General features: G+C 35.3%; 2 protein-coding genes across 2 annotated transcripts; both read right to left on the minus strand.

The window, feature by feature from the left end:
• Window positions 1-5: 5 nt before the first annotated feature.
• On the minus strand, window positions 6-10,384 carry LOC114528955. Its single transcript, XM_028550664.1, has 13 exons — window positions 10,260-10,384; window positions 9,293-9,811; window positions 8,582-8,698; window positions 7,985-8,372; window positions 7,315-7,679; window positions 6,819-6,944; window positions 6,497-6,610; window positions 5,792-6,061; window positions 4,684-5,205; window positions 3,217-3,330; window positions 2,510-2,626; window positions 1,668-1,790; window positions 6-571 (listed from the first exon to the last, which is right to left on the minus strand). Exons 1-13 carry the CDS (start codon window positions 10,309-10,311, stop codon window positions 15-17), a joined length of 3,384 nt encoding a protein of 1,127 aa, XP_028406465.1. The 5' UTR covers window positions 10,312-10,384; the 3' UTR covers window positions 6-14.
• On the minus strand, window positions 10,308-26,115 carry LOC114528956 (pro-epidermal growth factor-like). The gene is made up of 12 exons (XM_028550665.1): window positions 26,026-26,115; window positions 24,413-24,467; window positions 21,906-22,281; window positions 20,735-21,120; window positions 19,913-20,035; window positions 16,102-16,227; window positions 13,687-14,074; window positions 13,004-13,371; window positions 12,589-12,708; window positions 12,107-12,229; window positions 11,326-11,436; window positions 10,308-10,536 (listed from the first exon to the last, which is right to left on the minus strand). The coding sequence occupies exons 1-12, from the start codon at window positions 26,038-26,040 to the stop codon at window positions 10,397-10,399; spliced, it is 2,331 nt and encodes a 776-aa protein (XP_028406466.1). The 5' UTR covers window positions 26,041-26,115; the 3' UTR covers window positions 10,308-10,396.

Raw genomic sequence — 26,115 nt, forward strand, 5'->3', positions numbered from 1 at the left:
TGCGATCATATACATCAGGGTAATTCTTCGTACACGGAATCATTGGAAGCTTCATTTCCTGGATTGCTATTCTGGTTCAATGAAGCATACGCTTTGACGTCTTCATAAGGACTCTTGTGAAGAGGCTCATAACCTTCAGTAACTAAACTTTGATAATCCTCACCAATACGATCTCTTTTCGAATTGTCAAGTTCTGTATATCCCGGTTCTTCAAATTTCGGATTAGGATTCGCGACTGTTTCATGGTCTGCCGCATATCGACCTTTAGCAATCAAACTTTGATAGTTTGCATCAATTGGGTCCATTTTAGAAAGGTTTAGCTCTGCATATTTCGGTTCTTCGAATTGAGAGCTCGAGTCTGGATTGTTACCCGCTTCCGTGTCAGGCTCGTAGGCGACATTCTTAATGTTATGGATGTCTTCAGTTTTTTCCACCTGTGGTTTTCTTCGATGGAAACAACAAACAACAATGAACACGCCTGCAACCAAAACAACCACCGCTGCAACTACTATTCCAACAATAACGCCAGTGCCAATGTTACTGCCTGGTGAAACTGGCTGATTAGATGATACTGGGAAAGCAAAGTTTAATGTCACAACAATGATTAAATACAAAGTATTTTCTAACTTAAAGATTTTATCAAAGTAATGTTGAAGCTCTCTCGAAGATATTTAACCACTTGAACACCCTTATTAAATTTAGGCCTAGATTGTTAGTTGCATTTTGGTCGCTTCGAATGCAATTCAAATAATAGATAATGAAATAATAAACCTCATTAAGCTTCATTATCATCTCACTATTTATATCGTTCGAATTACTCTTTCTCACGATGACGTTTTACAATTTTCTCAAATGGGTTTAAAAAATGATAACAACATGAAAAGCATTTTTTTAGAATCAACAGACCATTTGAAGAATAAATTTAGTCCGACATTAAAGCCAGTTGCCCTTACGATGTCTTACGCTCACGGTTTTGAAAAAAGTACCTTTAAAATGGCGGCATATATTCGTCATCGTGAGAAAGGCAAATGCGCGTATAAAGTAACCTGGGCCTTAGCCTAGATTGCCTATTTTTAAACTTAATTGTCTAACTTCATTCATTGGTGATGCCGATGCGCGTGATATTGAAAGAAAATGGAGGTATTTGCAGCAATACCAAAAAATGTTAACAAAAATCCTTTCGTATGGAACACGAGGGTTGTCAGATTACTAAAATTAGCCAAATATTTTTACCATAATCGTTGTTTTCATTGTTTCAAACTAAGAAGGGCCGACCACAACAATGTTTGGCTTCTTTTTTCAGTAATCTAATGACCCTGTGGAACAACAAATATGTTCCTCTAAGCTAGCTGTAAGTTTAAGGCAAATGGATTGTATTATACATAGGATACTTTTATTTAAATATCTTACTAGTATCGTTTTAAAAATCATTTCAGTGGTGGTAGACACAAGGAGGAATTTCCTTTCGAACTAATCGGCCAATGTGTTTCATGTTTCGCCGGATGTAGTCAATATTAATTTATGCATTCTGACTGGGTTAATAAAAATGTGAACAAACTTCCTGATTCGTACGCGCCTAAAACGGAATTCCTCCTTGTTAGATTCACTCAAATAATATTTTTTTGCTCGTGAGCATGGTGTAAGAAATACAAGTAATTAAATCTTACTTTTAGTTTTACAGTTTGTTCCATTTCCTTCATATCCGATTTGACATTCACAAAAGAACGATCCATCAGTGTTTTTGCAGTTTGCGTTGAAACCGCATCGACCTTTCAAACATTCATCGATATCTGCAAAAGCAGCAAGACATTTGAGCCCTTGCTGGTCGTATTACCATAGGCGTACGGGCGTAACTTCGTTTAACTTCGAAAAAAAAGTCGCCCGAACTTTTGAATTGTACAATGTGCCCAAATTTTAACTTTTAATAGTTTGTAACAATAAACTTGGCAAAGCAGCCGATGTGCTTTCAAGAAAGTGTAACAAAAATGGCCAAATAGAGTGCACATATGTGATATATATTACAACATTTGGCTCTACAAATTTTAGGTCTGTCACTCTTTTTCAGTTTGCCCGAATTTTCGGCTAAACTTTGCCCCGAATTTCTTGATACTTGAAATTTTGGGGGTGCAAGTGCCCTTCCTGCCCCCCTGTGCCACGCCTATGGCCGTATTACCGTTCGCGTCAACTTTGTTAATGCCGCGATTATAAGTGGAAATAAAAAAAAAACAGCCGTTGAAAGGTGAAAGAACAGACCTAGAGTCTTCCTGAAGAGAGTACTAGTTCTATACTGGCATCACGGCAAAATCCACTTGTGTGAATTCCACTTGGGCGATTCCGCACCTGTCAGCAATTTTTATTTTCCTCTGGTATTATTTTTTCTGTTGTCTAGAAAATCTTTGTGCTTTCGCGGTTATTCTGTTAAACTCGGTGAGTGGGAGATCTCAAATGTACGAGAAAATAAACTTTAAAATAAAATCTTCCGCATAATTACAGTCTAAACAGATTATACCTGTGCAGTTTGTTCCATTTCCTTCATATCCAGTTTGACATTCACAAAGATATGAACCATTAGCGTTTGAACAGTTTGCATTAAAACCACACGAGACATATTCGCATTTATTAACATCTACAAATTTTCAAGAAATTTTTAGAGAAGGAATTTTTAGAAGGCATACGTGATACGTCAATGCAACCCTACAATATATAGCAAACAACTATTGGCGTCCATATGTAGTAAATATAAGAGACCTTTAGTTTGACGTTTACAGCAAACGCTTAACCGCTAACAAAGTTTGTGTTTTAACTCCACTATCTTTAAGTGTGCGGCAATTTCGCTAAATTACAAACGTTCTGCATAAAAATTGTGATGTTCAGCAGTAATGTAAGAAAGCAATGGGCTATTTCTGATGTATCTTCAAAAGCAGCTAATTCAGCTTTGCCGTATGTGTTTCACGTTGCACCCTCAGCCGTTCACGCATTAAATCTTTTTTAGCTGCTTCTCTTCGTTTTATTACACTCAATAGACGTTTCGTACACCTACATTTTGAAAACTCTGCACTAATTTATAGATCTTGAAATTAAAATTACATATTGCAGGATGCAAGAACAATTGCAACGTGTAAATACCGGGCGATTCCAGCGCTGGATCGCCTATAAACATGACGAAACTTTCGAAGACGAATTGTATTATACTATAACTATTTTGTTTGCTCACACCTTCCATTTCACACCTAACTCCAAGAAATCCAGCAGGACATCTACACTCAAATGAATTACCAACGTTTGTACAGCTTCCTCCATTATAACATGGCGTGCTTGCACACGGGGTACCTGTGGAAGTAAAATATACTCATATAATGATATAATTTTATTGCTTTACGGAATGCATTTGGCAACCATCAACATATGGTGAAAAAATTATACAAAAAAGGTGCAGGCTTTATTTCTGGCAGACCCTTGGACCTCGGAATATCTCGGCGTATATACCAGCGAAAAACGCTTACGTATAACTACGCGTACTTATATTATAATGTTGTTGCGCGAGAACGGCGTAAAGAGCAGGTTGTTTTTTGGGGGCGGTATTTTCCTATAATCATGTTACGCAGAATTTATTATTTTTCAAATCGATTGTCTTTACAGTCTGGTAAAACCCAGTTGATAGAATATGCATGGTTTGGAGACCACATAAAACTACAATACAACTCATTAATTAAGTTGAGGTAGATTTATGCAAAAAATTGTTTCTCTCTCATCACATGTCAATTGTATTTTGCACAGATAAACCAATAGGTATCTTTTAATTAACATATTTTTCAAGTCAAGGTTGACGAGCTTAGCAAGACCAATGCCATTGGTAAATTTGGCTAAAATACAATAGACACATGACGAGAAAGAATGCGTTTTTTGCATAAACCTGAACAAGAACATGGTTGATGAGTTGTATTGTACTTTTATTTAGTCTCCAAACCATATATAACTGATATTAACATTAACATATTAAATCACCCTTCCTCCCCGACTATTCAGTAGCGTAGCCAGCCTGTCGATTTTTCCCGCTATGCTAATATTTTAGTGTTCACTGACTATGAAAACAATAGATTTCTAAAGACATGAATAATTATAATAACTCGAAATTTACATAGCGGGACAAAATCGTCAGGCTGGCTACGCCACTGCGACTATTGATGCTGACTACGCCGTTGTTGCGCGTGAGGCGAGTTAGCCAAAAGTTTGCAGGAAATTGTTCATGTTTGCTTCAACAAGTACGATCGTACTATAGGGACCAGGAACTGCGTAACCGAGTTTAATTTCGTTCTGAACTGCATTGTATTTATAACACTGGAGAGGACAATGTATTTCTAATCGTTTCCGTTTACTTATATATAGGCTGAATATTAATGATATGTATATATTATTTGCTGCAAATATATCAAGAATTGCTTGTAACTTGCTTCAAAGGTCAAAAGTAAAAATTCGAACTCCGTCAATCGATGCGGAATAATGCTTAGAATAATTGTGCCAAGTTTCATTCCGATCAAACAAGTAATGAAAGAGCCTTAGGGTTTTTTTAAAGAGCGTCGCCCCCTAACAACAACAACAAGACTAGCAGCGGTTAGGAACCAGTTCCTGGTCCAAAAAGTACCAAAGCGTAATTTTTGTAATACTAGAATTTAATTTACTCACCGCAAATGGCGAATTCATCTAAATTCATCCAATCTATTTCGACTTTGGAAGAGCAATAATCGGCATAAGCTTCAAGAGCTTGACAATAACAAACAACAGGATCATCTTCACAAGCACACATATCATATTCACAATCTGAAATATATCCTTCTTCAGTTGCATTGATATAACTGGAACAATTACTGAAGGGTGGTTTAAGTAATGCTGAACAATTCTCTCGTGCTATCAATCTTCTCTCTGGATTGGCGTCACATGGGTGGTCCACTGTAGTTGCATTTTCACATGTAGGGTCGACTTTCCAAGAATTTCCAAACTCTACTGGATCAGTTACGATTGTTCCGTAAGACGTCCAGAAATGATCATATTTTATTTCGTTATAATAACCACATAAACCTGATGTTCTGTTAACGTAATGACCTCCAATTATTACTCGAACATTGTAAACATTGTTCCAAAACACAGTTACACCATAATCACTTGTCACGACGGTCCTACCATTGCTGTGAATTGTAATGTTTACAGCTGAATAAAATGAAAAAAATTTTGGTAGTTAGCCAAGATGTGGCAGTCTTGTTATCTTCTCTAACGACGTATTCTGAACGATCATTTTGTTGTTTCGTTAACTGTGATAGTGCATGCATTGTTGAAGTAGTTGCTAATGCGAAATATTTTTGTATTTTGGGTCAAGAAAGTCAAAATTCATTTGATTTGTACGGGCAGCAGTAGCGTAGCCAGCCTGTCGATTTTTCCTGCTATGCTAATATTTTAGTGTTCACTGACTATGAAAACAATAGATTTCTAAAGACATGAATAATTATAATAACTCGAAATTTACATAGCCGGACAAAATCGTCAGGCTGGCTACGCCACTGACGGGCAGAACTGTATGGGCAGAACTTTACTTGTACTTGGTGGGTACATATACTGACAAGGACAACGGACGCAAATTTCTATTGCTATTTCTACTTACTGTGTAAAGTAGCAATAGCAATAGAAATTTGCGTCCGTTGTCATTGTCAGTATATGTACCCACCAATGAATGAATGCATCAAAACAAATCAAAATGCAACAAATTTTGTAAATCTATTTAGATTAGAATAAATTTTACCCCCGTAGTTTGTCGACGAGCTGATATCTCCACCATTCACATTAGTCACTCCTCTCTGAAGTTTGATTATTAAACCCCTGAAGATGACTGTTATTGATTTCGTACATGTCACCAGTCCATTTCCACAAGGTTCATTTTCTTGTCTTATTTCAAATGTGTTGTTTACTCTGTCTTTAGCCAGAACATATTCGCATTTACCCATGAAGTCAAAACGTTTTCCATCGAATGTTTTATAATGAGGATCTCCAAAAGTTACACACGTTGCTTCCACTACAGAGAAAAGTATGGAAAATGAAAAGAATGCCATTTTCATGATACATCAACATTAATTTGCGAAAAGCATTTTTACATCATCGGTTTCGTGATTTGGAGTATAAAATGATATTGTGCGGTATTAATTTTTAAAGCAGAGAAGCAAAGTGGATGATGACAGTCGATCATTCTTTTCAACCAAAATATTGTATACGCCGCAATACGAATCATCTTATCCGAAGTAAACATTTAATCCAAACTTCTGACAAAGAATGAAAAATAATTAATTAAAAAAAAAACATAAATCTTTTGAGAGGAAGCTAAAACTTGATTTGTGCCATTATTAGATGATAGTTACACGTTTGGCTTATGTTTTCTACCGCACCGTGGTAGTGAAAACAATAAGATCAGTGTGATTAGCGAGTAACACGAAAGAGCTTAGATTTTTGTTACCTTCGATTTCGCATCTATCACTACGATATTCAGAAGGACATTCACATTCAAATGAGTCACCAACGTCTGTACAAATTCCTCCATTTAGGCATGGGTTACTTAAGCATGGGGTAGCTGTGGAGAAAAGAGAAAATAATTTATCTAAATAACAAAATAATAAGAAATATTTAGGTAAACCTACTGGCAAATAATGCTGAAAATAATCACAAAATTGATTTACGCTTCTCACATTAGTTCAGGTTTTTTGTACTTTACTTTCGCGTGGCAAACTTTTGTCAAAGTTGTCTACACATTTACCATTTAAAGAGAATAGGCTAACTACCTTCGCAATCACTGCCATTTTTAACATATCCTTCACTGCAAACACAGACAAAGTTTCCAAGTGTGTTAATGCATGAAAATTTAGCGGGACAGGCAGCAGCTGCATCAAGGCAACATTCATCTGAGTCTGTATTTAAAAAAGCAAAGGTAATAAAATCGTAAGTATGGTTAATTTATCTGAAGGACTGTATGCCATACTTATAAACGCCGTTTGTAGGGAAACAAACAAGAAGTTGCAACGTCCGTGACGAGTTACTGACCACAGATAACAAGAACGATTAATGATAACTAAAGATTTGTTTGAGAAATACTTTTACGGTCAACAAAAAAAGCATGAAAAATCTAGTACTAAATATTCAAACAGTAATAAATAGGCCCTCGATTCAAACATTATGCCCACAGGTTTTTTCTAAAATTAGGCCGTTAATATTTCTCTTTGTTTTGGGTGGTAAAACAAAGCAAATTATTTTGTGATTGATGAAAAGATATAAACTTACCATATGCAACCACTAAATCATAAATTGTATATTCATAAGTCATATTTCCTTGCTTTTCAAGCGATGTTTTCAAATATTTGTCAATGCGCTTGTTGCTGGTGTCCAAGACATGCAAATGAAGCATGTCCGAAGTCAAATCAATTACGTCTGGATATGAAATATTCAAAGCAACCGTTTGCTTATTGAGCATAGTTTTCATAACATTGTGATTGATTCCATCATAGTTTGCCCAGTAAATGACGTTATTGTACTCATCCACAGAAATTGACTGCGCTGAGCCATCAAAATTGAACTCCAATATTGATTTATCTGCTGGATTAAAACGCACGATTGGAGGATCATTTGCTCTTGCAATGTAGAGGTAGCTGTGAAAAATAAAAATGAATTAGTCATCTAACCACATATTTTGCATATACTAGAAGAGCAGAAAGGAAAAGTAAAAATGAATCAATAGAGTAAGGTATACGAAAGGAATTAAGGTATTAGGCCTACTATATCAAAGGTATTCAGGTGAGATTACAAAACACGTATAATAGAAATAGACTTAACATATTGCTGGGATTACATTCGTGAATATTAGACCTCTATATGCAAGAAATCATGTAACACAATAGAAAAAAAAGAACAATTTGAGAAGTAGCTGTATCTGTTGGTGATAATAAATTATTACCCATTAGTCATGTCCATTTCAAGATCCTTGATGCTGGTCAAAGATGATAAAGCGTCATCAACGTCACCTTCTTCTCCAGTTGTCATGTTGATTGTTTTTATTTTCTTTGTAATTGTATAGTAGTAATATACCAAATTATTCCTGCCATCCACGGTGAAAAACTCTACACCCGTGACTAACGTTGTAGTAGAATTGGAACCATCCAAATAGAAACTTGTCAATCCCTCAGACTGAATATAAAGGTACAACCGTTTGTTTATGGCGTCAAAAGACAACAACGCGTTTACTCTATCGTCGACGATGGTTGGGATATTTGAAGTGTTTTCTATGTTATACATCCGTGTCCCAACTGATGTTGAGAAATATAGGTATGGTATTTGGCAGCGATCTAGAAAATAATATAAAAAGATTAACAAAGGAGGATTGGAAAAAAAACAACTTATAATGATACTGAGACGGTTGTATACACTTATCCTATATAATAATGTGTTATATTTACTGGCTAGGAGGTCAGGATTGAGAATGTGTCCGCACCGACCAAAACGATATCGTAAAATTCCGCTCGCTTAAACCGGCAATTTATATATAGGCGTTTACCTTTAATTTCACATCTTTCACCCAGATATCCAACAGGACATTTACATTCAAAAGCTGAATAGCCAAGATTTGTACAGCTTCCTCCATTGTAGCATGGTGCACTTGCACATGGGGTACCTATAAAGGACGTCGATCAAACCAATAACCAAGTATTCCTTTTTTTCTATTTCATTTGAATATTACATTTACATTATTTTTAAAGTGCCTATATCACTCGTGGAATCTTTATGCATTTGAAAAGAATGTAAAAAGTTAGTTAATATATTAAAAAAGTTTTTTGATTCAGTGCAATAATTTTGAAGATACTAGCCTTTAAACTACCTGCAGTTCCTGAGTCCCAGGTTCTGTAAACAATGGGTAGTTTCAAATTAAATAGCCGTGTTTAAACCTAGGAGGTTGGGACTCAGGAACCGCAGGTAGTTTAGAGGCTTGTATCTTCGAAATTATTGCACAAAATCAAAAAAGTTTTTTAATAATATTAACTAACTTTTTACGTTCTTTTCAAAGGCATTAAGATCCCACGAGTGATATAGGCACTTTAAACCATTTCCAGAACATGCAAACTGAAACACAATTCTAGCTGTAAACATACAACAATAATACTCAAAATTACCACGTATATAATTCACACTGACTCACATTTCCGCCCATGGAATATACAATAGTAATGCGAAGAGCTCCGAAACCATCCTCTAAACAAATTTTACTTACGACAAATTGCAGATTCATTTAATTCCTTCCATTTTATATCAACATGGGGTGAACAATCATCAGCATACGCTTCAAGAGCTTGACAATAACAAACAACAGGATCATCTTCACAAGCACACATATCATATTCACAATCTGCAATATATCCTTCTTCAGTTGCATTGATATAACTGGAACAATTACTGAAGGGTGGTTTAAGTAATGTTGAACAATTCTCTCGTGCTATCAATCTTCTCTCTAAATTGGCGTCACATGGGTGGTCCACTGTAGTTGCATTTTCACATGTAGGATCGCCTTTCCAAGAATTTCCAAACTCTACTGGATCAGTTGCGATTGTTCCATAAGACGTCCAGAAATCATCATATTTCATTTCGCTATAATAACCACATAAACCTGATGTTCTGTTTAAGTATCGACCTCCAACAACCACTCGTACGTTGTAGACATTGTTCCAAAATACTTTCACACCATAATCACTTGTGACCAATGTTTGATCTTCGTGTTCACTGATGTCGACGCCTTAACAATTTCAAGAGAATTTATCTTAGTCACTACAGTCCACACGTTAATCATGAGTGGCTATAAGGAAAGCTTTAAAATGCATTTTGATTAAAACAAAACCTAATATAGTTCAATTCTTTCGAAACAAACAAACATTCTCAGACACCAAATCGAACAGGTAGCGGTACGAGGCAACAATAGGCACCTCCAACCGAGGGACAGTTCAGAATATGGGGTTATACTGATGTAGACCTAGCTCTTATTTAAAAGGCGTTTACACGAACTGATACTTGAGGGGGGATGGGAGAGGATTAATGTGAACCTTACAATGAAAGATCTAAAACAGTTGCATAAATACCAAAAATAGAGAGAAAAAAGGTTCACACAGTACACTTTATCGAAATGAATGGTAGGAATGGAGAGAAATCTATTTTGCCCGAAAAAGAATGTAAGTTTAACCTTATACCCGGGTAGCTGTTAACTGGCAACGTGACCTCTTCACTATTAACCCACGTCATGCCCCTCTGGAGTTTGATGGTTACCCTTGGTAAAATCACCGTTAATGATTTTGTACATGTTACTAGGCCATTTCCACAAGGTTCATTAATTTTCTTGTCTTATTTCAAATGAGTTGTTTACTCTGTCTTTAGCCAGAACATATTCACATTTGCCCATGAAGTCAAAACGTTTTCCATCGAATGTTCTATAATGAGGATCTCCATGAGCTACACACGTCGCTTCGACTGTAAGGAATAGAAAACACAAAATTTTTTAAAAGATATTTATTTACTAATCAACAGGGAAAAAATTGAATCTACTGTGGTTTACTTGTAAGAATTTTTATCTATCTCTCGAATAACGCATATTACTCAATTTATATATTGCTCATATTATAACGAGCTTGGTCGTTGCTTTGTTAACATATGTATGTTGATATATTTTTGTTGTAACATTAAAACAAATTATGCTCCAGTCAAAATAGTAATTTAAAGGAAAATGGCAATATGTTTGTTTATTTTCTTATTTGAAAGAGCTTTGAAAACTATATTTAATTCTCTTTTACCGTTTTTTTATATCTTGCTTACTTCTACAAATATTTTGATCAAAAAGAATGAAATACCCGCCATCTTGGATTTTTGTAGATATACAGTTACGTCACAACATGGGCCACGCAATATTTCTATCTCGACAACCACCAATCATTTTGCACTCAAAACTATACTCTGTATGCTCTTCGAAATATCAAGATCACTCAACACCTTTAAAACATCTACCAATCAATATTTGGCCAGCAACGAATACTTTTATATGGCTAACCCCTGTTGTGACGTCACTAGAACTACCGTTAATGAGATAAAAAATTATCCAAGATGGCGGATATTTCATTCCTTTCGATCAAAATATTTGTAGAAGTAAGCAACATATAAAAAAACGGTAAAAGATAATTAAATACAGTTTTCAAAGTTCTTTTAAGTGAGAAAATACAAAAATATATTGCTATTTCCCTTTAAAAAGGCAGACAAGGAACTCACCCAAATCGCAGTTAGGCCCTCGGTGATCTATTTTGCAAACACACTTTACTATATCGTCTACCTCAGCACAAATTTCATTTTGTTCACAGACAAGACTGCTGCAATTTAAGGCTAAAAAAGAATAAAAGTAAAATTTCATGAGCCTCTTTTTTCTGAATGGAATTGAATCTGCTGTCGATGCACGAAATACGCCTGAAATGACCGGAAAAACTAAAAAAAGGTGAAAGGTGAGTTAAGTGGGAGGAGAAGTCTTGAGAAGAGATGATCTCCGTTCTCCATTATAATTACTTAATTTGAGTTCCGTATTTACCGCATTTACGTGTGGTAAAGAAAGAACAAATTAATATTTATTCTATCATTTTCTTGTATTCTTTTTGCTTGAAAAGTCTCTGTATCTTGTGGGGATGGAATGAATGTCGTACCTGCATGTGCATGTGACAAAATAAATAAGTGCTTTTAATAAAGTGGTTGTCAATGGTTTTTCGCATGAATTTCAAAAGAGCGGAAAACTGCCGGAAACGCGGCAAAGTAATGCTTGTTTTGATCAGTTTTTTTCCTGAATAATCAAATTATTGAATTTTGCTCATCGTATATAGAACATGAGAAATATTCAGGTATTGATAAGTGTTATCTGCCTAAGCTTTGTTTCGAAATATTCCTGATATATCTTCACAAATTATTCATACATTTAATATTATACTTTTTATAATTTTCTATATAAAAATATGAAACAACAAAACGATCTATTGTGGATTCAGCCCGTATAATTGTAGTCATTTACCTTCACAGTCAAAACCATCTCCTGAAAAACCTTCATTACAAACACAACTGAATGAACCTATTGAATTCGAACAGGTTGCATTTTCGTGACACTTTCTATCGACCCCTGTACACTCATCAACATCTAAAAATGAAAATACAGCAATCATAAGCATGTTCCCATGGCTGGGGGGAAATGCGCGAAGGCTGGATTTTAGCTAGTAATAAAATATGAAAATCATTCTGAAATTCTCAATATTGGATTAGAATATCTATATTAATATTGGAGCTGAATCGTTGTTTCCCATTATCGTCAGGTTCACTGTTAACATGATTGATCAGTGAGTCATAATTCTTTTTCACAAATGTTTGCATGAAAATAGCAAAAGTACTTGAAAAAAATACAGTTACTAAAATCGTTTGAGATTATGTTGTAAGCTATTATTGTGTGTAATAATCATAGCATAAATCTTCTTTATAGTTCTTATACAAAATATTACGTACCTTGACAATCGGTACCATTCCCCTTAAATCCAACGTTACATGAACAGTTAAAGCTGGCAGGAGAATTAGAGCAGGTAGAGTTGGTATGGCAGATATTTCCAATACAACATTCGTTCTCGTCTTGATAATAAAAAAATCTCTCATTGACACCTTTGGTGCAAAACAAAAATACATATGCAATTTCGTGAGCAGTACATGTCTTTAGAAAGTTGAGATAACTTTAGTAACCTTATTAAGTTCTCCCTATAGTGCACTAACAAAGACTAAAAATTTTAATAAAAAAAACCTTAAAATTTAACAAAAAAATACAAATCGGTCAAGATTGTTTAACCCTGGCTTAATAAACAATTGTGTCTTATACATCATTGCATCAATATTAAACAAGAAAAATATACCAAAATATAATAAAACTCACCGTATGCGATTATCAAGTCATGTATTTCAGCATGATAAGTAATATTTCTTTGTTTCTCGAGGGGAGACTTTATATACTTATCGATAGCGTTGTTTTCTTTGTCCAGAACATACAAGTTCAACACATCTGAAGTCACCTCAATACCTCCTGTATACGTAATGTTTAAGGCGATTGTTTGTCCATCCAGTGAAGTTTTCATAAGTCTGTGAAGAGCATCTTCGAAATTTACCCAGTAGATGACGTTATTATATGCATCAACAGATATTGACTGCGCTGATCCTTCAGCGTAGTTGAAATTTTTGATGGTTTCATCCGCTGGATTGTATCGAATGATAGGAGGATCACCTGCTCTGGCTATGTAGAGATAGCTGCATGGATAAAGAAAAAGTGGCTGTTCAGACAAAATATATAACTATCTTCCGTTAAATAAAGTTATAGACAAATGATATTAGAGCGCTCTCATCGACGGCAAGCTCGATGCAAAAGTTTGATGCAAATAAAGTGTGATTATTGGTTTATTAATCGTATCAGTTTTGCGGAGCCACGCGTAATTTATGCAACGTCAGATTTTAATAAAGCCAGGGTGATATATTATGATAAATACAATATTAAATTAACTATTAAAACTATGTTAACTACCGCTGGAAGCGTTGTTATAATAATGATTTATAGAGATTTTTAACCTGTTAATTGTGTCGACTTCCAAATCTTTAACGCTCGATATACCCGAGAGACGAACGACTTCCTTTCCTGTACCGTATGTTATATTGTATATCTCCATTCTTGAAGAAAGTGAGTGGAAATAATAAATAACATTCCTTCTTCCATCAACAGCTAACGCGGCAACGTCAGTGAATGATCTTGTAGTAGAATCTGAACCATCTAAATAATAACTTGTATATTCCCTTCTATCATCATGATAGAGATACAACCGTTTGTTGATACTATCATATGATAACAACGAATTTCCACGATTATCAATCATGCTTGCATTTCCGTTTGATTCTTCCGTATTATACGATAGGGTCCCCGATGACGTGGAGAAAAATAAATATGGTACTTGGCAACGATCTAAAAAAAGAAAGAAGTACTGATCTTGAATAACATGTCACAGTTAATAAGAGTGCAATTGAGTGTAATCAATGCATGCGTCAGTGGAAAATTTAATTAATCTAAATTTACGCACACTGTTGGTTTTTAACTTTAAAATTATCATTCAATTTTTAATTCAGTATGATTATGATTGATTCCTTTATTACAAATGTTGTGTTATCTAGGACTCATTTGGGACTAGTCGCCAAAAGTATGCTGGGATAGATACAAAATGGCGGGCATATCAGTTAAGAAGAACGTCATTTCGCATGCATAAAATTTGATAGTTTTGTTGTTATTTAAAGAAATGAAACGGACGTAGTCGGAGAATGTGAGCCTTTTAACTTATATCTTGACATTTAACCATACTTAAATTTTATAGTACATTTTATTGTAAACTGTTTTGTATTTTTATAGCTTCAGATTATACAAAATAATGAAAAGCAAGCTACGTTCGTTAGAATGTTGCATCAAAGGGAAACATCTAGGGTATAATATAGATGTACATGTAGGTTATAAATTAATATAGAAAATTTCGATCTAGAATCTTTGTTTGGAACACCAAGAGCATTAAAACATCCTCTGACTTCAGTTCACCAGAGTCATTGCGCAGAAAAGGATGAACCACGAAGGTTTACACAGTAGTTCTTGACCCAACGCGAAGCGCCAGGCGAGGTTATTAATTCCGCCCAGAGATTTTAATTACGCCCGCGAATGCAAAATCAATGTTATGCGCATGCGTGAGCTTAAGACGAGTTGAAAGTGGTAAGTAGCAAACGTCTGCAAACGTGCGATTGGCTAAATTAAATTTTTGTTCGGTTCAGCATGATATTTTAAACTTTTTTGTTTTGAAGTAATATTTTTCACTCGAATGATCCTGAAAATATTTTAAAAAAAGCAATTGATTCAAAGGGAATGTAAAAGATGCCTTCGGATAAAAAGTGGATGGTAAAAATCTACATATTGAATGTTTTTTAGAGTATTTTTGAACAGGTGGATGGGTAGATTTTGTATGTTTATCAACAAATGTGCGACACCTGCTAGAATTTATCCCTAAATTTCGTTAAAATTATTTTGGTTCGTAAAGCAGTTATTTCAACTAAGTTTAAAGGTCGATATGGTTTAGAAATGAATTGGAATTTCGCTAAAAAATGTAATATTTATTTTAACTATATAATTTAATTATATAATTTAACTATTCGTAGAAAATTATAGTTGAATTTGCATATATTTGATAGCTCGAGATCAACGTAATTATACTTGGACTTACAGGATTTTATTTATACAATTGGGAAGTCAATCATTCAGCAGCTACGAGTACTATAGCATAAAATTATAACTGTTGAAATTATAATTTTTAAGTTAATTGCATTAGGCGAGGGCATTTTACATTCGCGTATTTCTAGTTTTTAGTTAATTAACATGATAAAAATTGGTTCCACCTCGGAGCGGGCCTCTTTCGAGCGGGATCTCACCCAGCGGGCCAGTTCATATAAACGCACAGGACTTTTTATTAGGAATTGTTATCATGGCGAGATCTCGTCTGAGCCGCTGGCTGTCCCGCTAAGTTGGCCGGCCTGACCTCCATATAAACAGTTTTACTGCATGCATGCGAAGACCAATAACTCATAATAACTATAATATAGACTCATGTTAAATATTAAGATCAAAATTAATGGCGAATTATTGCTATATGGTAGAGTAGTGTTAAAATTTGAGGTTATATTTTCTTGTGTTAATTTCCCCATACTTTTCGCTTGTTTTTTTTGTAAACTTTAATCAATCATTATACTTAATTATCTGTTGCTTCTTCAAGCTTGTCAAGGGCACGTATGGCCGGTATAGGAGGTTATCTTCCCACTCTTACCTCACAAATCTACGAGTTTTTGAGCCTAAAACTTAATTCCAGTATTGTTGCGCATAAACCCGTCTATAATGATTCCTACAACTGCATGGCTCATTTTTTTCTATCAACACCATCTAAATGTGCTTAGTGATAAACTAACCTATGCAATTTGTGCCATTGTAATTGTAACCAGGCCTGCAATCGCAACGATATCTGCCGTCCTCATTGACACAAAACGATTCATCAGAACAAGGGTTAGCACCTGTTGCGTTGCACTCGTTAATATCTGGAAGAAAAAACGCGATTCTTTATTTTAAAGCATGCATCTGTATTGAAAAAGTACAAATGAAAATTTAGTGTATCATACATATATAAAACAACTGTTGAATTAAATCAGGTTTTCCAAATAATTTTTAAAATTATCAAAAAAAACATGCACATCTTGTATACCTCATACAAATAAGATTTATAAATATACTAATCAGTTACAAACACGAGTGGTTGTATTTTTTCCGACAGAACAACTAGTGTTTGTATACTATTTCCATATATTCATTACAAAGTCATTTCACAAGTTGCGGCCGAGTTGTATTGAACATATCGTATTACGCTCGTATTTTTAACCATAGTACATAAAACTATCAAATACCATGAACAAACTGGCCATGCATCATTATAGGTTGATTAACATTGGGTGAGAAAATGTTCACGAGGCAAAAAAAATCCAAATTCTAAATATTCAGATCAGCTTATCAGCAGCTTTTCGGAAATATTCCAGTAAATCTGAAAGGTCTCTACGAAATACCTCCCATTGGATCCAATTCGCCGAATTTGTTTCAAAGACAAGGATTGAGGCAGTAACATTACCAGAGACTTGGTTAAACACAACCATACCAAATGCCGAGATCAACTTGGAGGGCTATAAAATTTATCGCCAAGACCGCCTCCACAAAAGAGGAGGAGGGGTAGCTGCGTACATTCGGAGTGATATTAAGGTCACCGTACTGAAGGAAATATCATCAGTTTCCACCGATTACTTCCAGCAGCTTTGGCTCAAACTTCAGACTAAAAAGTTAAGATCTATCCTGCTCTGTGTATCATATAGACCACCAGACTGCCCGCCGTCCTGCCTAGAAAACAACCTAAAAGCAAGTTATATGCAAGCCGCCATGCAGGACAAACCCATATTTATTTTGGGAGACCTCAATTGCAACACCATGAAGGTCACCGCTGAGACCACAGCATTGGAAAACTTCATGTACGAGATGAACTTAAAGCAATTGATCACTTCACCAACCAGGATCACAAACACTTGTGAATCACTAATCGACGTAATCATAACTTCATCACCCAACCTTGTCCATCAAAGTGGTGTTATGGACACACTCATAAGCGACCACCTACCAGTATACACCGCGTTAAACATGAAACTTCCTAAGCCATCAGTACAGAGCATCCTGACGCGAAGCTATAAAAGCTATGATAGTTCAAAGTTCATTACCCATCTTGGTACAAGATCACAAGAACTCATTTCTATCTTTTTCGATTCCAATGTCAATTCAAAACTCAGAAAACTTAATGATGTCCTCTCTACTACTTTGGCTGTCCATGCTCCAATTAAAGAGGTCAAGATTCGACGTCGATCCTGTCCATTTGTTACTGCTGACATCAAAAAACAAATGATCTACAGAGACCAGCTACATCGTCGATACAAACAGACACGAGAAATGGAGGACTGGAAGAACTTTAAAACAGTCCAAAAATCAATCAAATCCACCTTAAAAGTCGCAGAGAAAGACTACGTCCGCACTGAAGTTAATACACATAAAGACAAACCTGGGTCACTTTGGAAAGTAATTCATAGCCGCATTCCGTCTAGAGACAAAACAACCCCAATATACAGCAAAAACCAGGAAGAGGTTGCCAACGATTTTAACAGTTTTTTCCAGTCAGTAGGGATAACAGCCGCCGAAACAGCTACGCAACTGGCCTTAGATAATAACATCAATATATCTTCCATGTCTGCCTGTGAAATCAAGAACCTACAATGTCCGATCGAAGAGTCATTCCACTTCATACCTGTTACCTGTGCGGAAATTGAACGCATACTAACATCTATGCCATCAAATAAATCACCAGGTCCCGACAAAATCAGTATGAGAACTATTAAAGACTGCCTCCAAGTAATCTTAGGCCCCCTGACGGATATCATCAACAGTTCATTTACAACTAATACGTTTCCAGAAGCCTGGAAAATAGCAGAAATCATACCAATATTAAAAGAAGGGGATCACGAAATAGCCTCCAACAACCGTCCCCTCTCAATGCTCAATGTAATCTCGAAGGTATGTGAGAAAGCGGCCTTAAATCAATTCACGAGTTTTTTAAACCGGACCGGCCACCTTACGGCACACCAGAGTGGAAACAGAAAGTACCATTCAACGGAAACCCTCAATATATTAGTAAACGATTTTTTCCTGAACGCAATGGATAACAAAGAGCTATCTGCCCTTATTCTGTTAGATCTGTCCAAAGCCTTCGATAGCATCGACCACACAATATTGCTTCAAAAACTAAGCAATATTGGAGTATCTCGTAAGGCTCTAAATTGGTTTAGAAGCTACCTTTCAGACAGAAAGCAATACGTACGCATTGGCTCTGCAGTATCAGAAACTCTTTCAATCACTCATGGCGTCCCACAAGGGGCAATATTGTCACCTCTGTTATTTTGCATCTATATAAACGACCTTCCAACAGCACCAAAAACAGCTAAGTTAGAATCATTTGTGGATGATTCGAAAATATTCATGTCCTTTCCAATCACGAATATAATCGATGCAAAAAGTAACATAGAAGAGGATCTTAAGAGGATTGCAACATGGTGTTTCGCAAATAAGCTGTTAATTAACCCTGAAAAGACAAAATTAATGCTAATAGGCACTCGACAGTTAATCGGAAACCTTACTGAAGGACTGGTTATCTCGTTCCTAGGAAAAGAGATCACACCTTCCTCTTACGCCAAAGACCTAGGGCTATTCATGGACAGTTATTTAAGTTATGATCATCATATACGACACGTCATATCATCTTCAATGGCAAAACTGTACCAAATAAATAGAGTAAAGGACAGCTTCGATAGCGAAACCCTCCACACGATTGTCAATGCCCTAGTGATGAGCAGATTGTATTACTGCTCTACGGTGTGGTCGAATACATCGGCAACAAACATAAAAAAACTCGAAAAAGTACAAAATTTTGCTTGTAGGATCATAACAAATACAAGGAAATACGACCACATAACACCAGTACTACAGGCGATCGGTTGGCTCCCAGTCAAGGAACATTTACAGTACAGAGATACACTAATGGCTTATAAATGCATGAACGAACTTGCACCGCCGTACTTATGTGACCAGTTTTTAAAACGAAATGCAGTTCACAACAAGAACACCCGGAATAAAGACGACCTTGACATTCCCCCATGCAAAACAACATCAGGTCAAAGAAGTTTTTGCTATAGAGCAATAAAAATCTGGAACATTTTAGATAAAGATTTTAAAAAACTACCTTTTAAAACATTTAAGAAGCACTTAAAGAAAAATATGTTAACAAATAACGTTAACGGAAACCTATCTTAGTTAAAGTATTAAAATCTTAGTATAACTATATAACTAGGATTTCTCTTAATTGTAAACATATTTTATAAACATAGCATAGTCAATAACGTAATTGTAGATAGAAATATACCTATTTTTAGCCTTGTTAGTACATACTGAAAAGCCCTATTGGGAGTATGTTTTATGTATAATAATAATAATAATAATAATAAATATTCCTAGAATTTATGCTGTTTTTCTGACCATTATAACAGAGCAATGGGAGAAAATTGTAACCATGTCAATTACCATTGCGACTTTATTCGAAGCCTAATAATTTATAACTCTTAAATAAATGTTTTTTTGGCTAATTACCCTCGCAGATGGTTCCATTTCCAGTATAACCAGACATGCATTCACATGAAAATCCAGCAAGATAATTCTTACATTCTGCTTTCGGATCACAAGGAGATGGACTTTCACTACATTCGTCAAGGTCTATATCACAAAATAAATTTGAGGAAAATAAAGGTAAACTACGGAACCAACAATCACCACAACAGTCGAATATGACTTACTGAGAGATACCGCATTCAAAACATAGAGTTCTTATGAATTATAATTTATAAATTATATTATATTATATAATTATAAATTATAGTGTTGCGTCGTTATACATTATTACGTATCGTTATACAAAAAAATGTTTTTTTCTAGCTGGTGCAGTACTCATAAATTGATATTTATGTAAAAAGTAAGAAATAACGAACTTCCTGAGAGCGGATCTAAAATTTCTAGTATTTATAAAAGCGACCAAAACAATTTACCGAAATAATAGTGAGCTTAAGCAAGTGACGTTTTTTCGTTTTTAACCGGTCACAATCCTTGACCCAGTCTTTTGACGTTATACTCATACCGTTTGTGTCGTCAAAAACGCCTCCTGCTTAAGCTCACTATAATAGTATTGATTATGCACTCCCAAAACCAACAATTAATTTTACGAAACAAAGTTACTCAGCAGCAAAACTTTAAAATAATCTTCCAAAATATGTTAAGGATAAAAACATTTTACTTTGGTTGTCTGAGCAATACTTTCAAACAGAAAATAATAATAACGATCAGGTATGTGACAGGTCAATCGAAGAAGCTTCTTTCCTCCTCTCTTTTTTTAAAAGCAATTTTAGCAGATCTACATACCATTAGTTCCAATAATATCTGCAGCTCCACTGAAAACTGTGATGTTTTGAACAACGGTATCAGTGGCTTTATCGTATTTACGAATGATTGACTGAGGTGAATCAAGAACGTAGTAATAATTCCCAATCTGGGTAATCGCTGGTTTTCCAGATCTTCCAAACGAACTGGTTATGACTGTAGTATTACCACTGTAATCAGTTTTTCTTAAGATAAAACTTTCACCATCAGCGTTATGGCTTATCCAGTAAATGATCTCATTCAATCTATCGATTGTTAGCCTAATTGATGAACTGTTTGCGTTGTATAATGTCCTTAGCACTCCACTGCTAATATTGTAAACAACTAGAGTTCTTTGCACAGAATTATCAGCAGCAAAGAATAACAACCTGAAACAGAAAGTGAGGTAATGAATAAGTTTCCCTGCCAAACTCTGCTGTACAGATGTACTCGGGGATATTAAAAAAACTATCAACCCCCTGGTTATTGCTGCATATGATTGCCATTCGCATTTATAAACTTTGCAATGAGAACGAACTTGTACGTTTTTCTCCACCAGGCCTGCACGGGGTGGAAATAAAACGAGAACGACTATAGTATACACATAAATTCTCCATTTAACGAGAGCGTGCTGCAATGCGTTTAAGTCAACTACCGTCGTGCATTGCGCGCTTTTCGTGACGTATTTTTCTCAAATTTTACTGAAACAAAATTAACTGAAAAATCAAATCACAAATTTTATTTTTGTCATACACAATATTCCTGGTGTTTAACGAGGCTTGTGACCCAGGGATATTGTTAGGTGTTTACTTTTCTTTCAATAGGGTGTTTAAGTTACCAATCGCTCCATTCCTTGTCAAATGAGAAGCGCAAAAGAGATATCAAAAGAGAAATCGCACCAATATACATAGGATAATGTGGGTTCAAATCGCATTCGAGACAATGAAGTTTTTTGTTATTCTCTTTGCTGTGACAGATTATGAATTGAGTATTTCAAATTCCAGAAACTTTTGTTCTTCCAATAAAAACATAGTGAAATAATACGTTTGATAAATAAAATAATAATATATTCTCCCCCCCAATATCAAGTTTGTCAATGTGTTATTGCAGAAAGACAACGTGCTTGTCTATCTTTTCACACGTACTCGTGTCCTTGCATGGTGGTGATACTTACTGTCTCAAAGGGTCCACCTGAATATCAGTGAGGTCATCATGGCCAGCACCAAGCACGGTTTTGGAGTCTGTTCCGTCAAAGTTTGCTGAGTTAGTATAATCAGTTGCAGAGTTTATATAATAAATCTTCTGCTGGATGTCATCCACACTGAATCTTTTGATGCGTATAACACCAAGTAACAAACGACTATTGGAGCCATCCAGTTTCATCGAGTGCAAGTTCGCGGTTGTTTGTTCGAAGACAAAAAGTCGTCTTGTTGTAGCATCGTAACCTAACTTTGCGTTAGATACTGTGCGAATAACTGTACTTTCTCCACCACCTGATGGTACGTACATTACGTGGGTTGCATTCGCGTAGCATATATTCGTTGGCTCAGCTAAGGGATATACAGGGTGTATCAAAAAAAAGGTAATCCAACTTCAACAAGCTATTGTACATGAACTACTCAGTCTATGAGCGAATTGTTTTCACATTCGGAAAGATCAGGCTTTTAACTATCGGATGACATGTTTTTAATACCAAATGGTGAAAAAATGAGCAAATACGAGGCTGATAAAAAATGTTAGTCGCAATCGCATATTTTCACCTTTGAGCCTAATTAAACCAGTGCATAACAAAAGAAAAAAACAATTAATCACGAACATGTCACAGCTTGCACTGGTTTTACGCCGCATTGCTTGGAATGTTTTCCTTATTCCTACTTAATATGCATATGCGGGTAGCTTATTCAAAAGCAAAATTCTTCAATTAAGTCCCAAAGAGAGTTAATTTTCAATGGTTTTAGTCCCAACTCTCAGAGGTGAAAATATGCGATTTCGACTAACACTTTTTATCAGCCTCCTATTTGCTCATTTTTTCACCATTTGGTATCAAAAACATGTCATTCGATAGTTAAAAGCATAACCTTTCGGAATGTGGAAAAAATTCGTTAATAGAATGAGTAGTTCACGTACAATAGCGCACCAAAGTTGGATTACCTTTTTTTTGATACACCCTGTATTCAAACGTATTGTGTGACCTTAAGCAAATTATCTAAAAACAAGGTTATGTAATTTATAATGGAAATTGCACTGAGTGGAGTGCAATTTGGTGTGAAATTAGACACGTGCGTGATTATAAAATCGCACGACCGCGAAGCGGTCACAAGTTTGATTTCTCACCAAAATTGCACGACAAGAAGTGCAATTTCCACTTTTTATATTCATTTTGAATCATACAAAAATTAAACAAATTTAAAACGATTTATTGACTGAAAGAAACGTAAACGGTGTAAAATGTGAGTAATTTTCATCTATTTTTGTCAAGAAATATTGCAGGCATTTGAAAATTCAAAATAATATAATTTTGTGCCATTTCCCCCTGTAATTTCATTGGATAGTTACACTGAAATACTAAATCTGATTGGTTATTTTGGTGTAGAGCTTCAATCTCATTGGCTTATAAATGATGTGATTAGCCCTCAAAAATAGTGCGATTTCGGAATTAACCATACTATTTTTAACCAATCAGATTGTAAGAAACACCATTGATTTCAAAATGAATATAATAAAAAGCTTAAGTCACATGCAGAGGAAACTTAAACTTAAACTCATCTAAACACCGATTTGAAGTTCCTTAACAGAGCGTAATATTTGTTCGTTTTTAACCATTCAAAACTATGGAAAGAAACGCTGAGAAAAAAGTTATAAAAATTGGTTTCACCTTGGAGAGGGCCTGTTTCGAGCGGGATCTCGCTAAGCGGGCCAGCTCATATAAACTTTTTGTTGGGAATTGTATTCATGGGAGATCTCGCTTGCGCGGGGCTGGCTGTCCCGCTATTTTGGCCGGCCCGGCTTCCATATAAACAGCCCCTTAGTTTTATTGCATGCATGCGAAGGCCAATAACTCATAATAACTATAATATAGACTCATGTCAAATATTAATTTCAAAATTAATAGCGAAAGTTTGATATTGCTGTATGGTATAGTAGAGGAACTGAGTTTTGTGTAGTGCATAGAATTGAGTTTTGTGTATTGCCCTTGTGGGGGGCAACCGTACGTACTATCAGGATGAAATTCGTTATCTAAGAACCGTATTTCTATAATTATATAATTATTACATAATTTACGAGTTTTTATGCTACAATACAACAGTCAATGCAAAATTTGCTGAGATATCGAGATATCATTCTTCATGAACTTCTGATTCCCCTATATTTAAAATGTTTCATCACCCCCACTCGAGTCTACGGTGTAAAGGATTATAACTATATTTCTCTTTTTATATAATAAATATTTGTAATGTAACTCAGATTAACCATTTCCCAATCGAGCTGGGTACTGGGTCTATTCGCGAACAGCAAAACTTTGAATTGTTTTGAGGGACAATTGATTTCAGATTTACATTTTCCTGTCCCTCCAAAAAGTCCATAGATGGTTGCGGTTCGCAACTAAACCCAGTACCCTGCTCGATTGGGAAATGGTTAATAGCTCCGTGTAAATGACCTTCAACAACCATCACTTTTTACCTGCTTTACTCCGAATCTCGTGGACAGCCAACAGCAGGGTTGCAAAAATTAACATCTAAAATAAGTAACATATCAAGGCTATAACAATATCAATAAGTCACCTATTATAAATAAATCTATATAGATATGTATATGGATCTTAGAACAAATCCCCGAGCCGCTAGGGTACTAATACCGGTAGGAGATTAGCAATTATCTATCTAAGAGAAACGATAAAAGAGGAACGATATATATATATATATATATATATATATATTAATATATATATATATATATTATATTATATTATATTATTCAACGCATGAATGAAAAAGATTTTTCAACTTTGACATAATAAGTGTGGAAACAAGCTGTAATACTAAAACGAATTATTGCTTATTTTCACATTTATTATGTCAAAAGAAAAGATTGTTTGATACGCGAGAAAAGGTTGCAGGTGGCAGAAAACTCACAAAAATCTATCCGCACACGGTGAGCTGTCGCTTCAGCTAACAGGCACGAGTAACCCCTAGCTCAGCCGATAGCTCTCGAGTGCTGCAGGCATTACGAGAGAGATATAGTTAGTCAAACTTTTTAAAATCTTCGTCTTAGTTATTGTATATTGGACAAACGTTCATAGGATTCTATGTTTCTCACTGCATGCGCATGTCAAAATAATAAACTATTGTTTTAACTACTGTAGTTATATATTTCTATAACTCTAAGTTTGTAATTGTAGTTTTTAACTTGAATTTTTTAAAAAAATTATTTGATTTAATGTCAGGGCCTCAAGGGAGAACAGTTATTACTGATTGGGTAACCCTGTGTAAATAATGCTTATCAATCAACCAAACGCCTCTAATGCTATAACAACGGTTGCCAACGGCTAAAGTTCGAAATAGATTTCGACTCTACATATATATTATGTTCCCTAATAGAAAAGTTTAGTCATCTAGCCAAACGTTTTACAACGCTAAATATCCCTGTTCAAGATGTGTATTTGAAAGTTTCATTAAACTGTAGGGAGCCATCTTGAATTCAATAACATACATACAGGGTGAGTAAAAACTTTTGAAATTCAAATTAGCCGCGAACTTCAATGGCTGGATTCTGACAATTCCCATTGTGTACAATCAACAAGACGTGGTTAATTATTGCTAAAGTGTTTAAAACAATTGAACTAATTCCACGTTCTTTCTTATTACAGAGGTTAGAATGCATTTTAACTCCCAGAGGGAGAAAACTTTATGTTCAAGGTTAATTAATAGGTTGACATATTTGATATGCTTCGTATACCCATAAGATATTTTAGGCAACTTGTGTCTTGTTACAGCCGATTACAGACACATTGCAGCTAATTTGAATTTCAAAGGTATCAGATTTTGTTGACTCACCCTGTATAATAATTAATGGTCAGACATAATAGATATCAGAACTTAAGCCAGGCGCACACGACGTGATTTTTGTCGTACGATTTTAGTTAGCTGATTTTAATCGGCAAATTCAAATTGTTTTGACATACTCCGATTGCAGTAGACCGACTAAAATCGCTTAACAATGACGTCGGCACACGCAAGGATTTTGTAGACCGAATTAAATTATACGACAGAATCAAGTCGCGTGGCTTTACCTACCTTTAGGGATAACATATTTTCCTACTTGCAGGCGTGAAGAACTTCACCAATCACCACCACAATATATTGCCTACCATTACACCGATTGCA

This window comes from Dendronephthya gigantea, unplaced genomic scaffold (genome assembly GCF_004324835.1).
Source record: "Dendronephthya gigantea isolate DGI-Jeju-01 unplaced genomic scaffold, DenGig_1.0 000052F, whole genome shotgun sequence".
NCBI lineage: Eukaryota > Metazoa > Cnidaria > Anthozoa > Malacalcyonacea > Nephtheidae > Dendronephthya > Dendronephthya gigantea.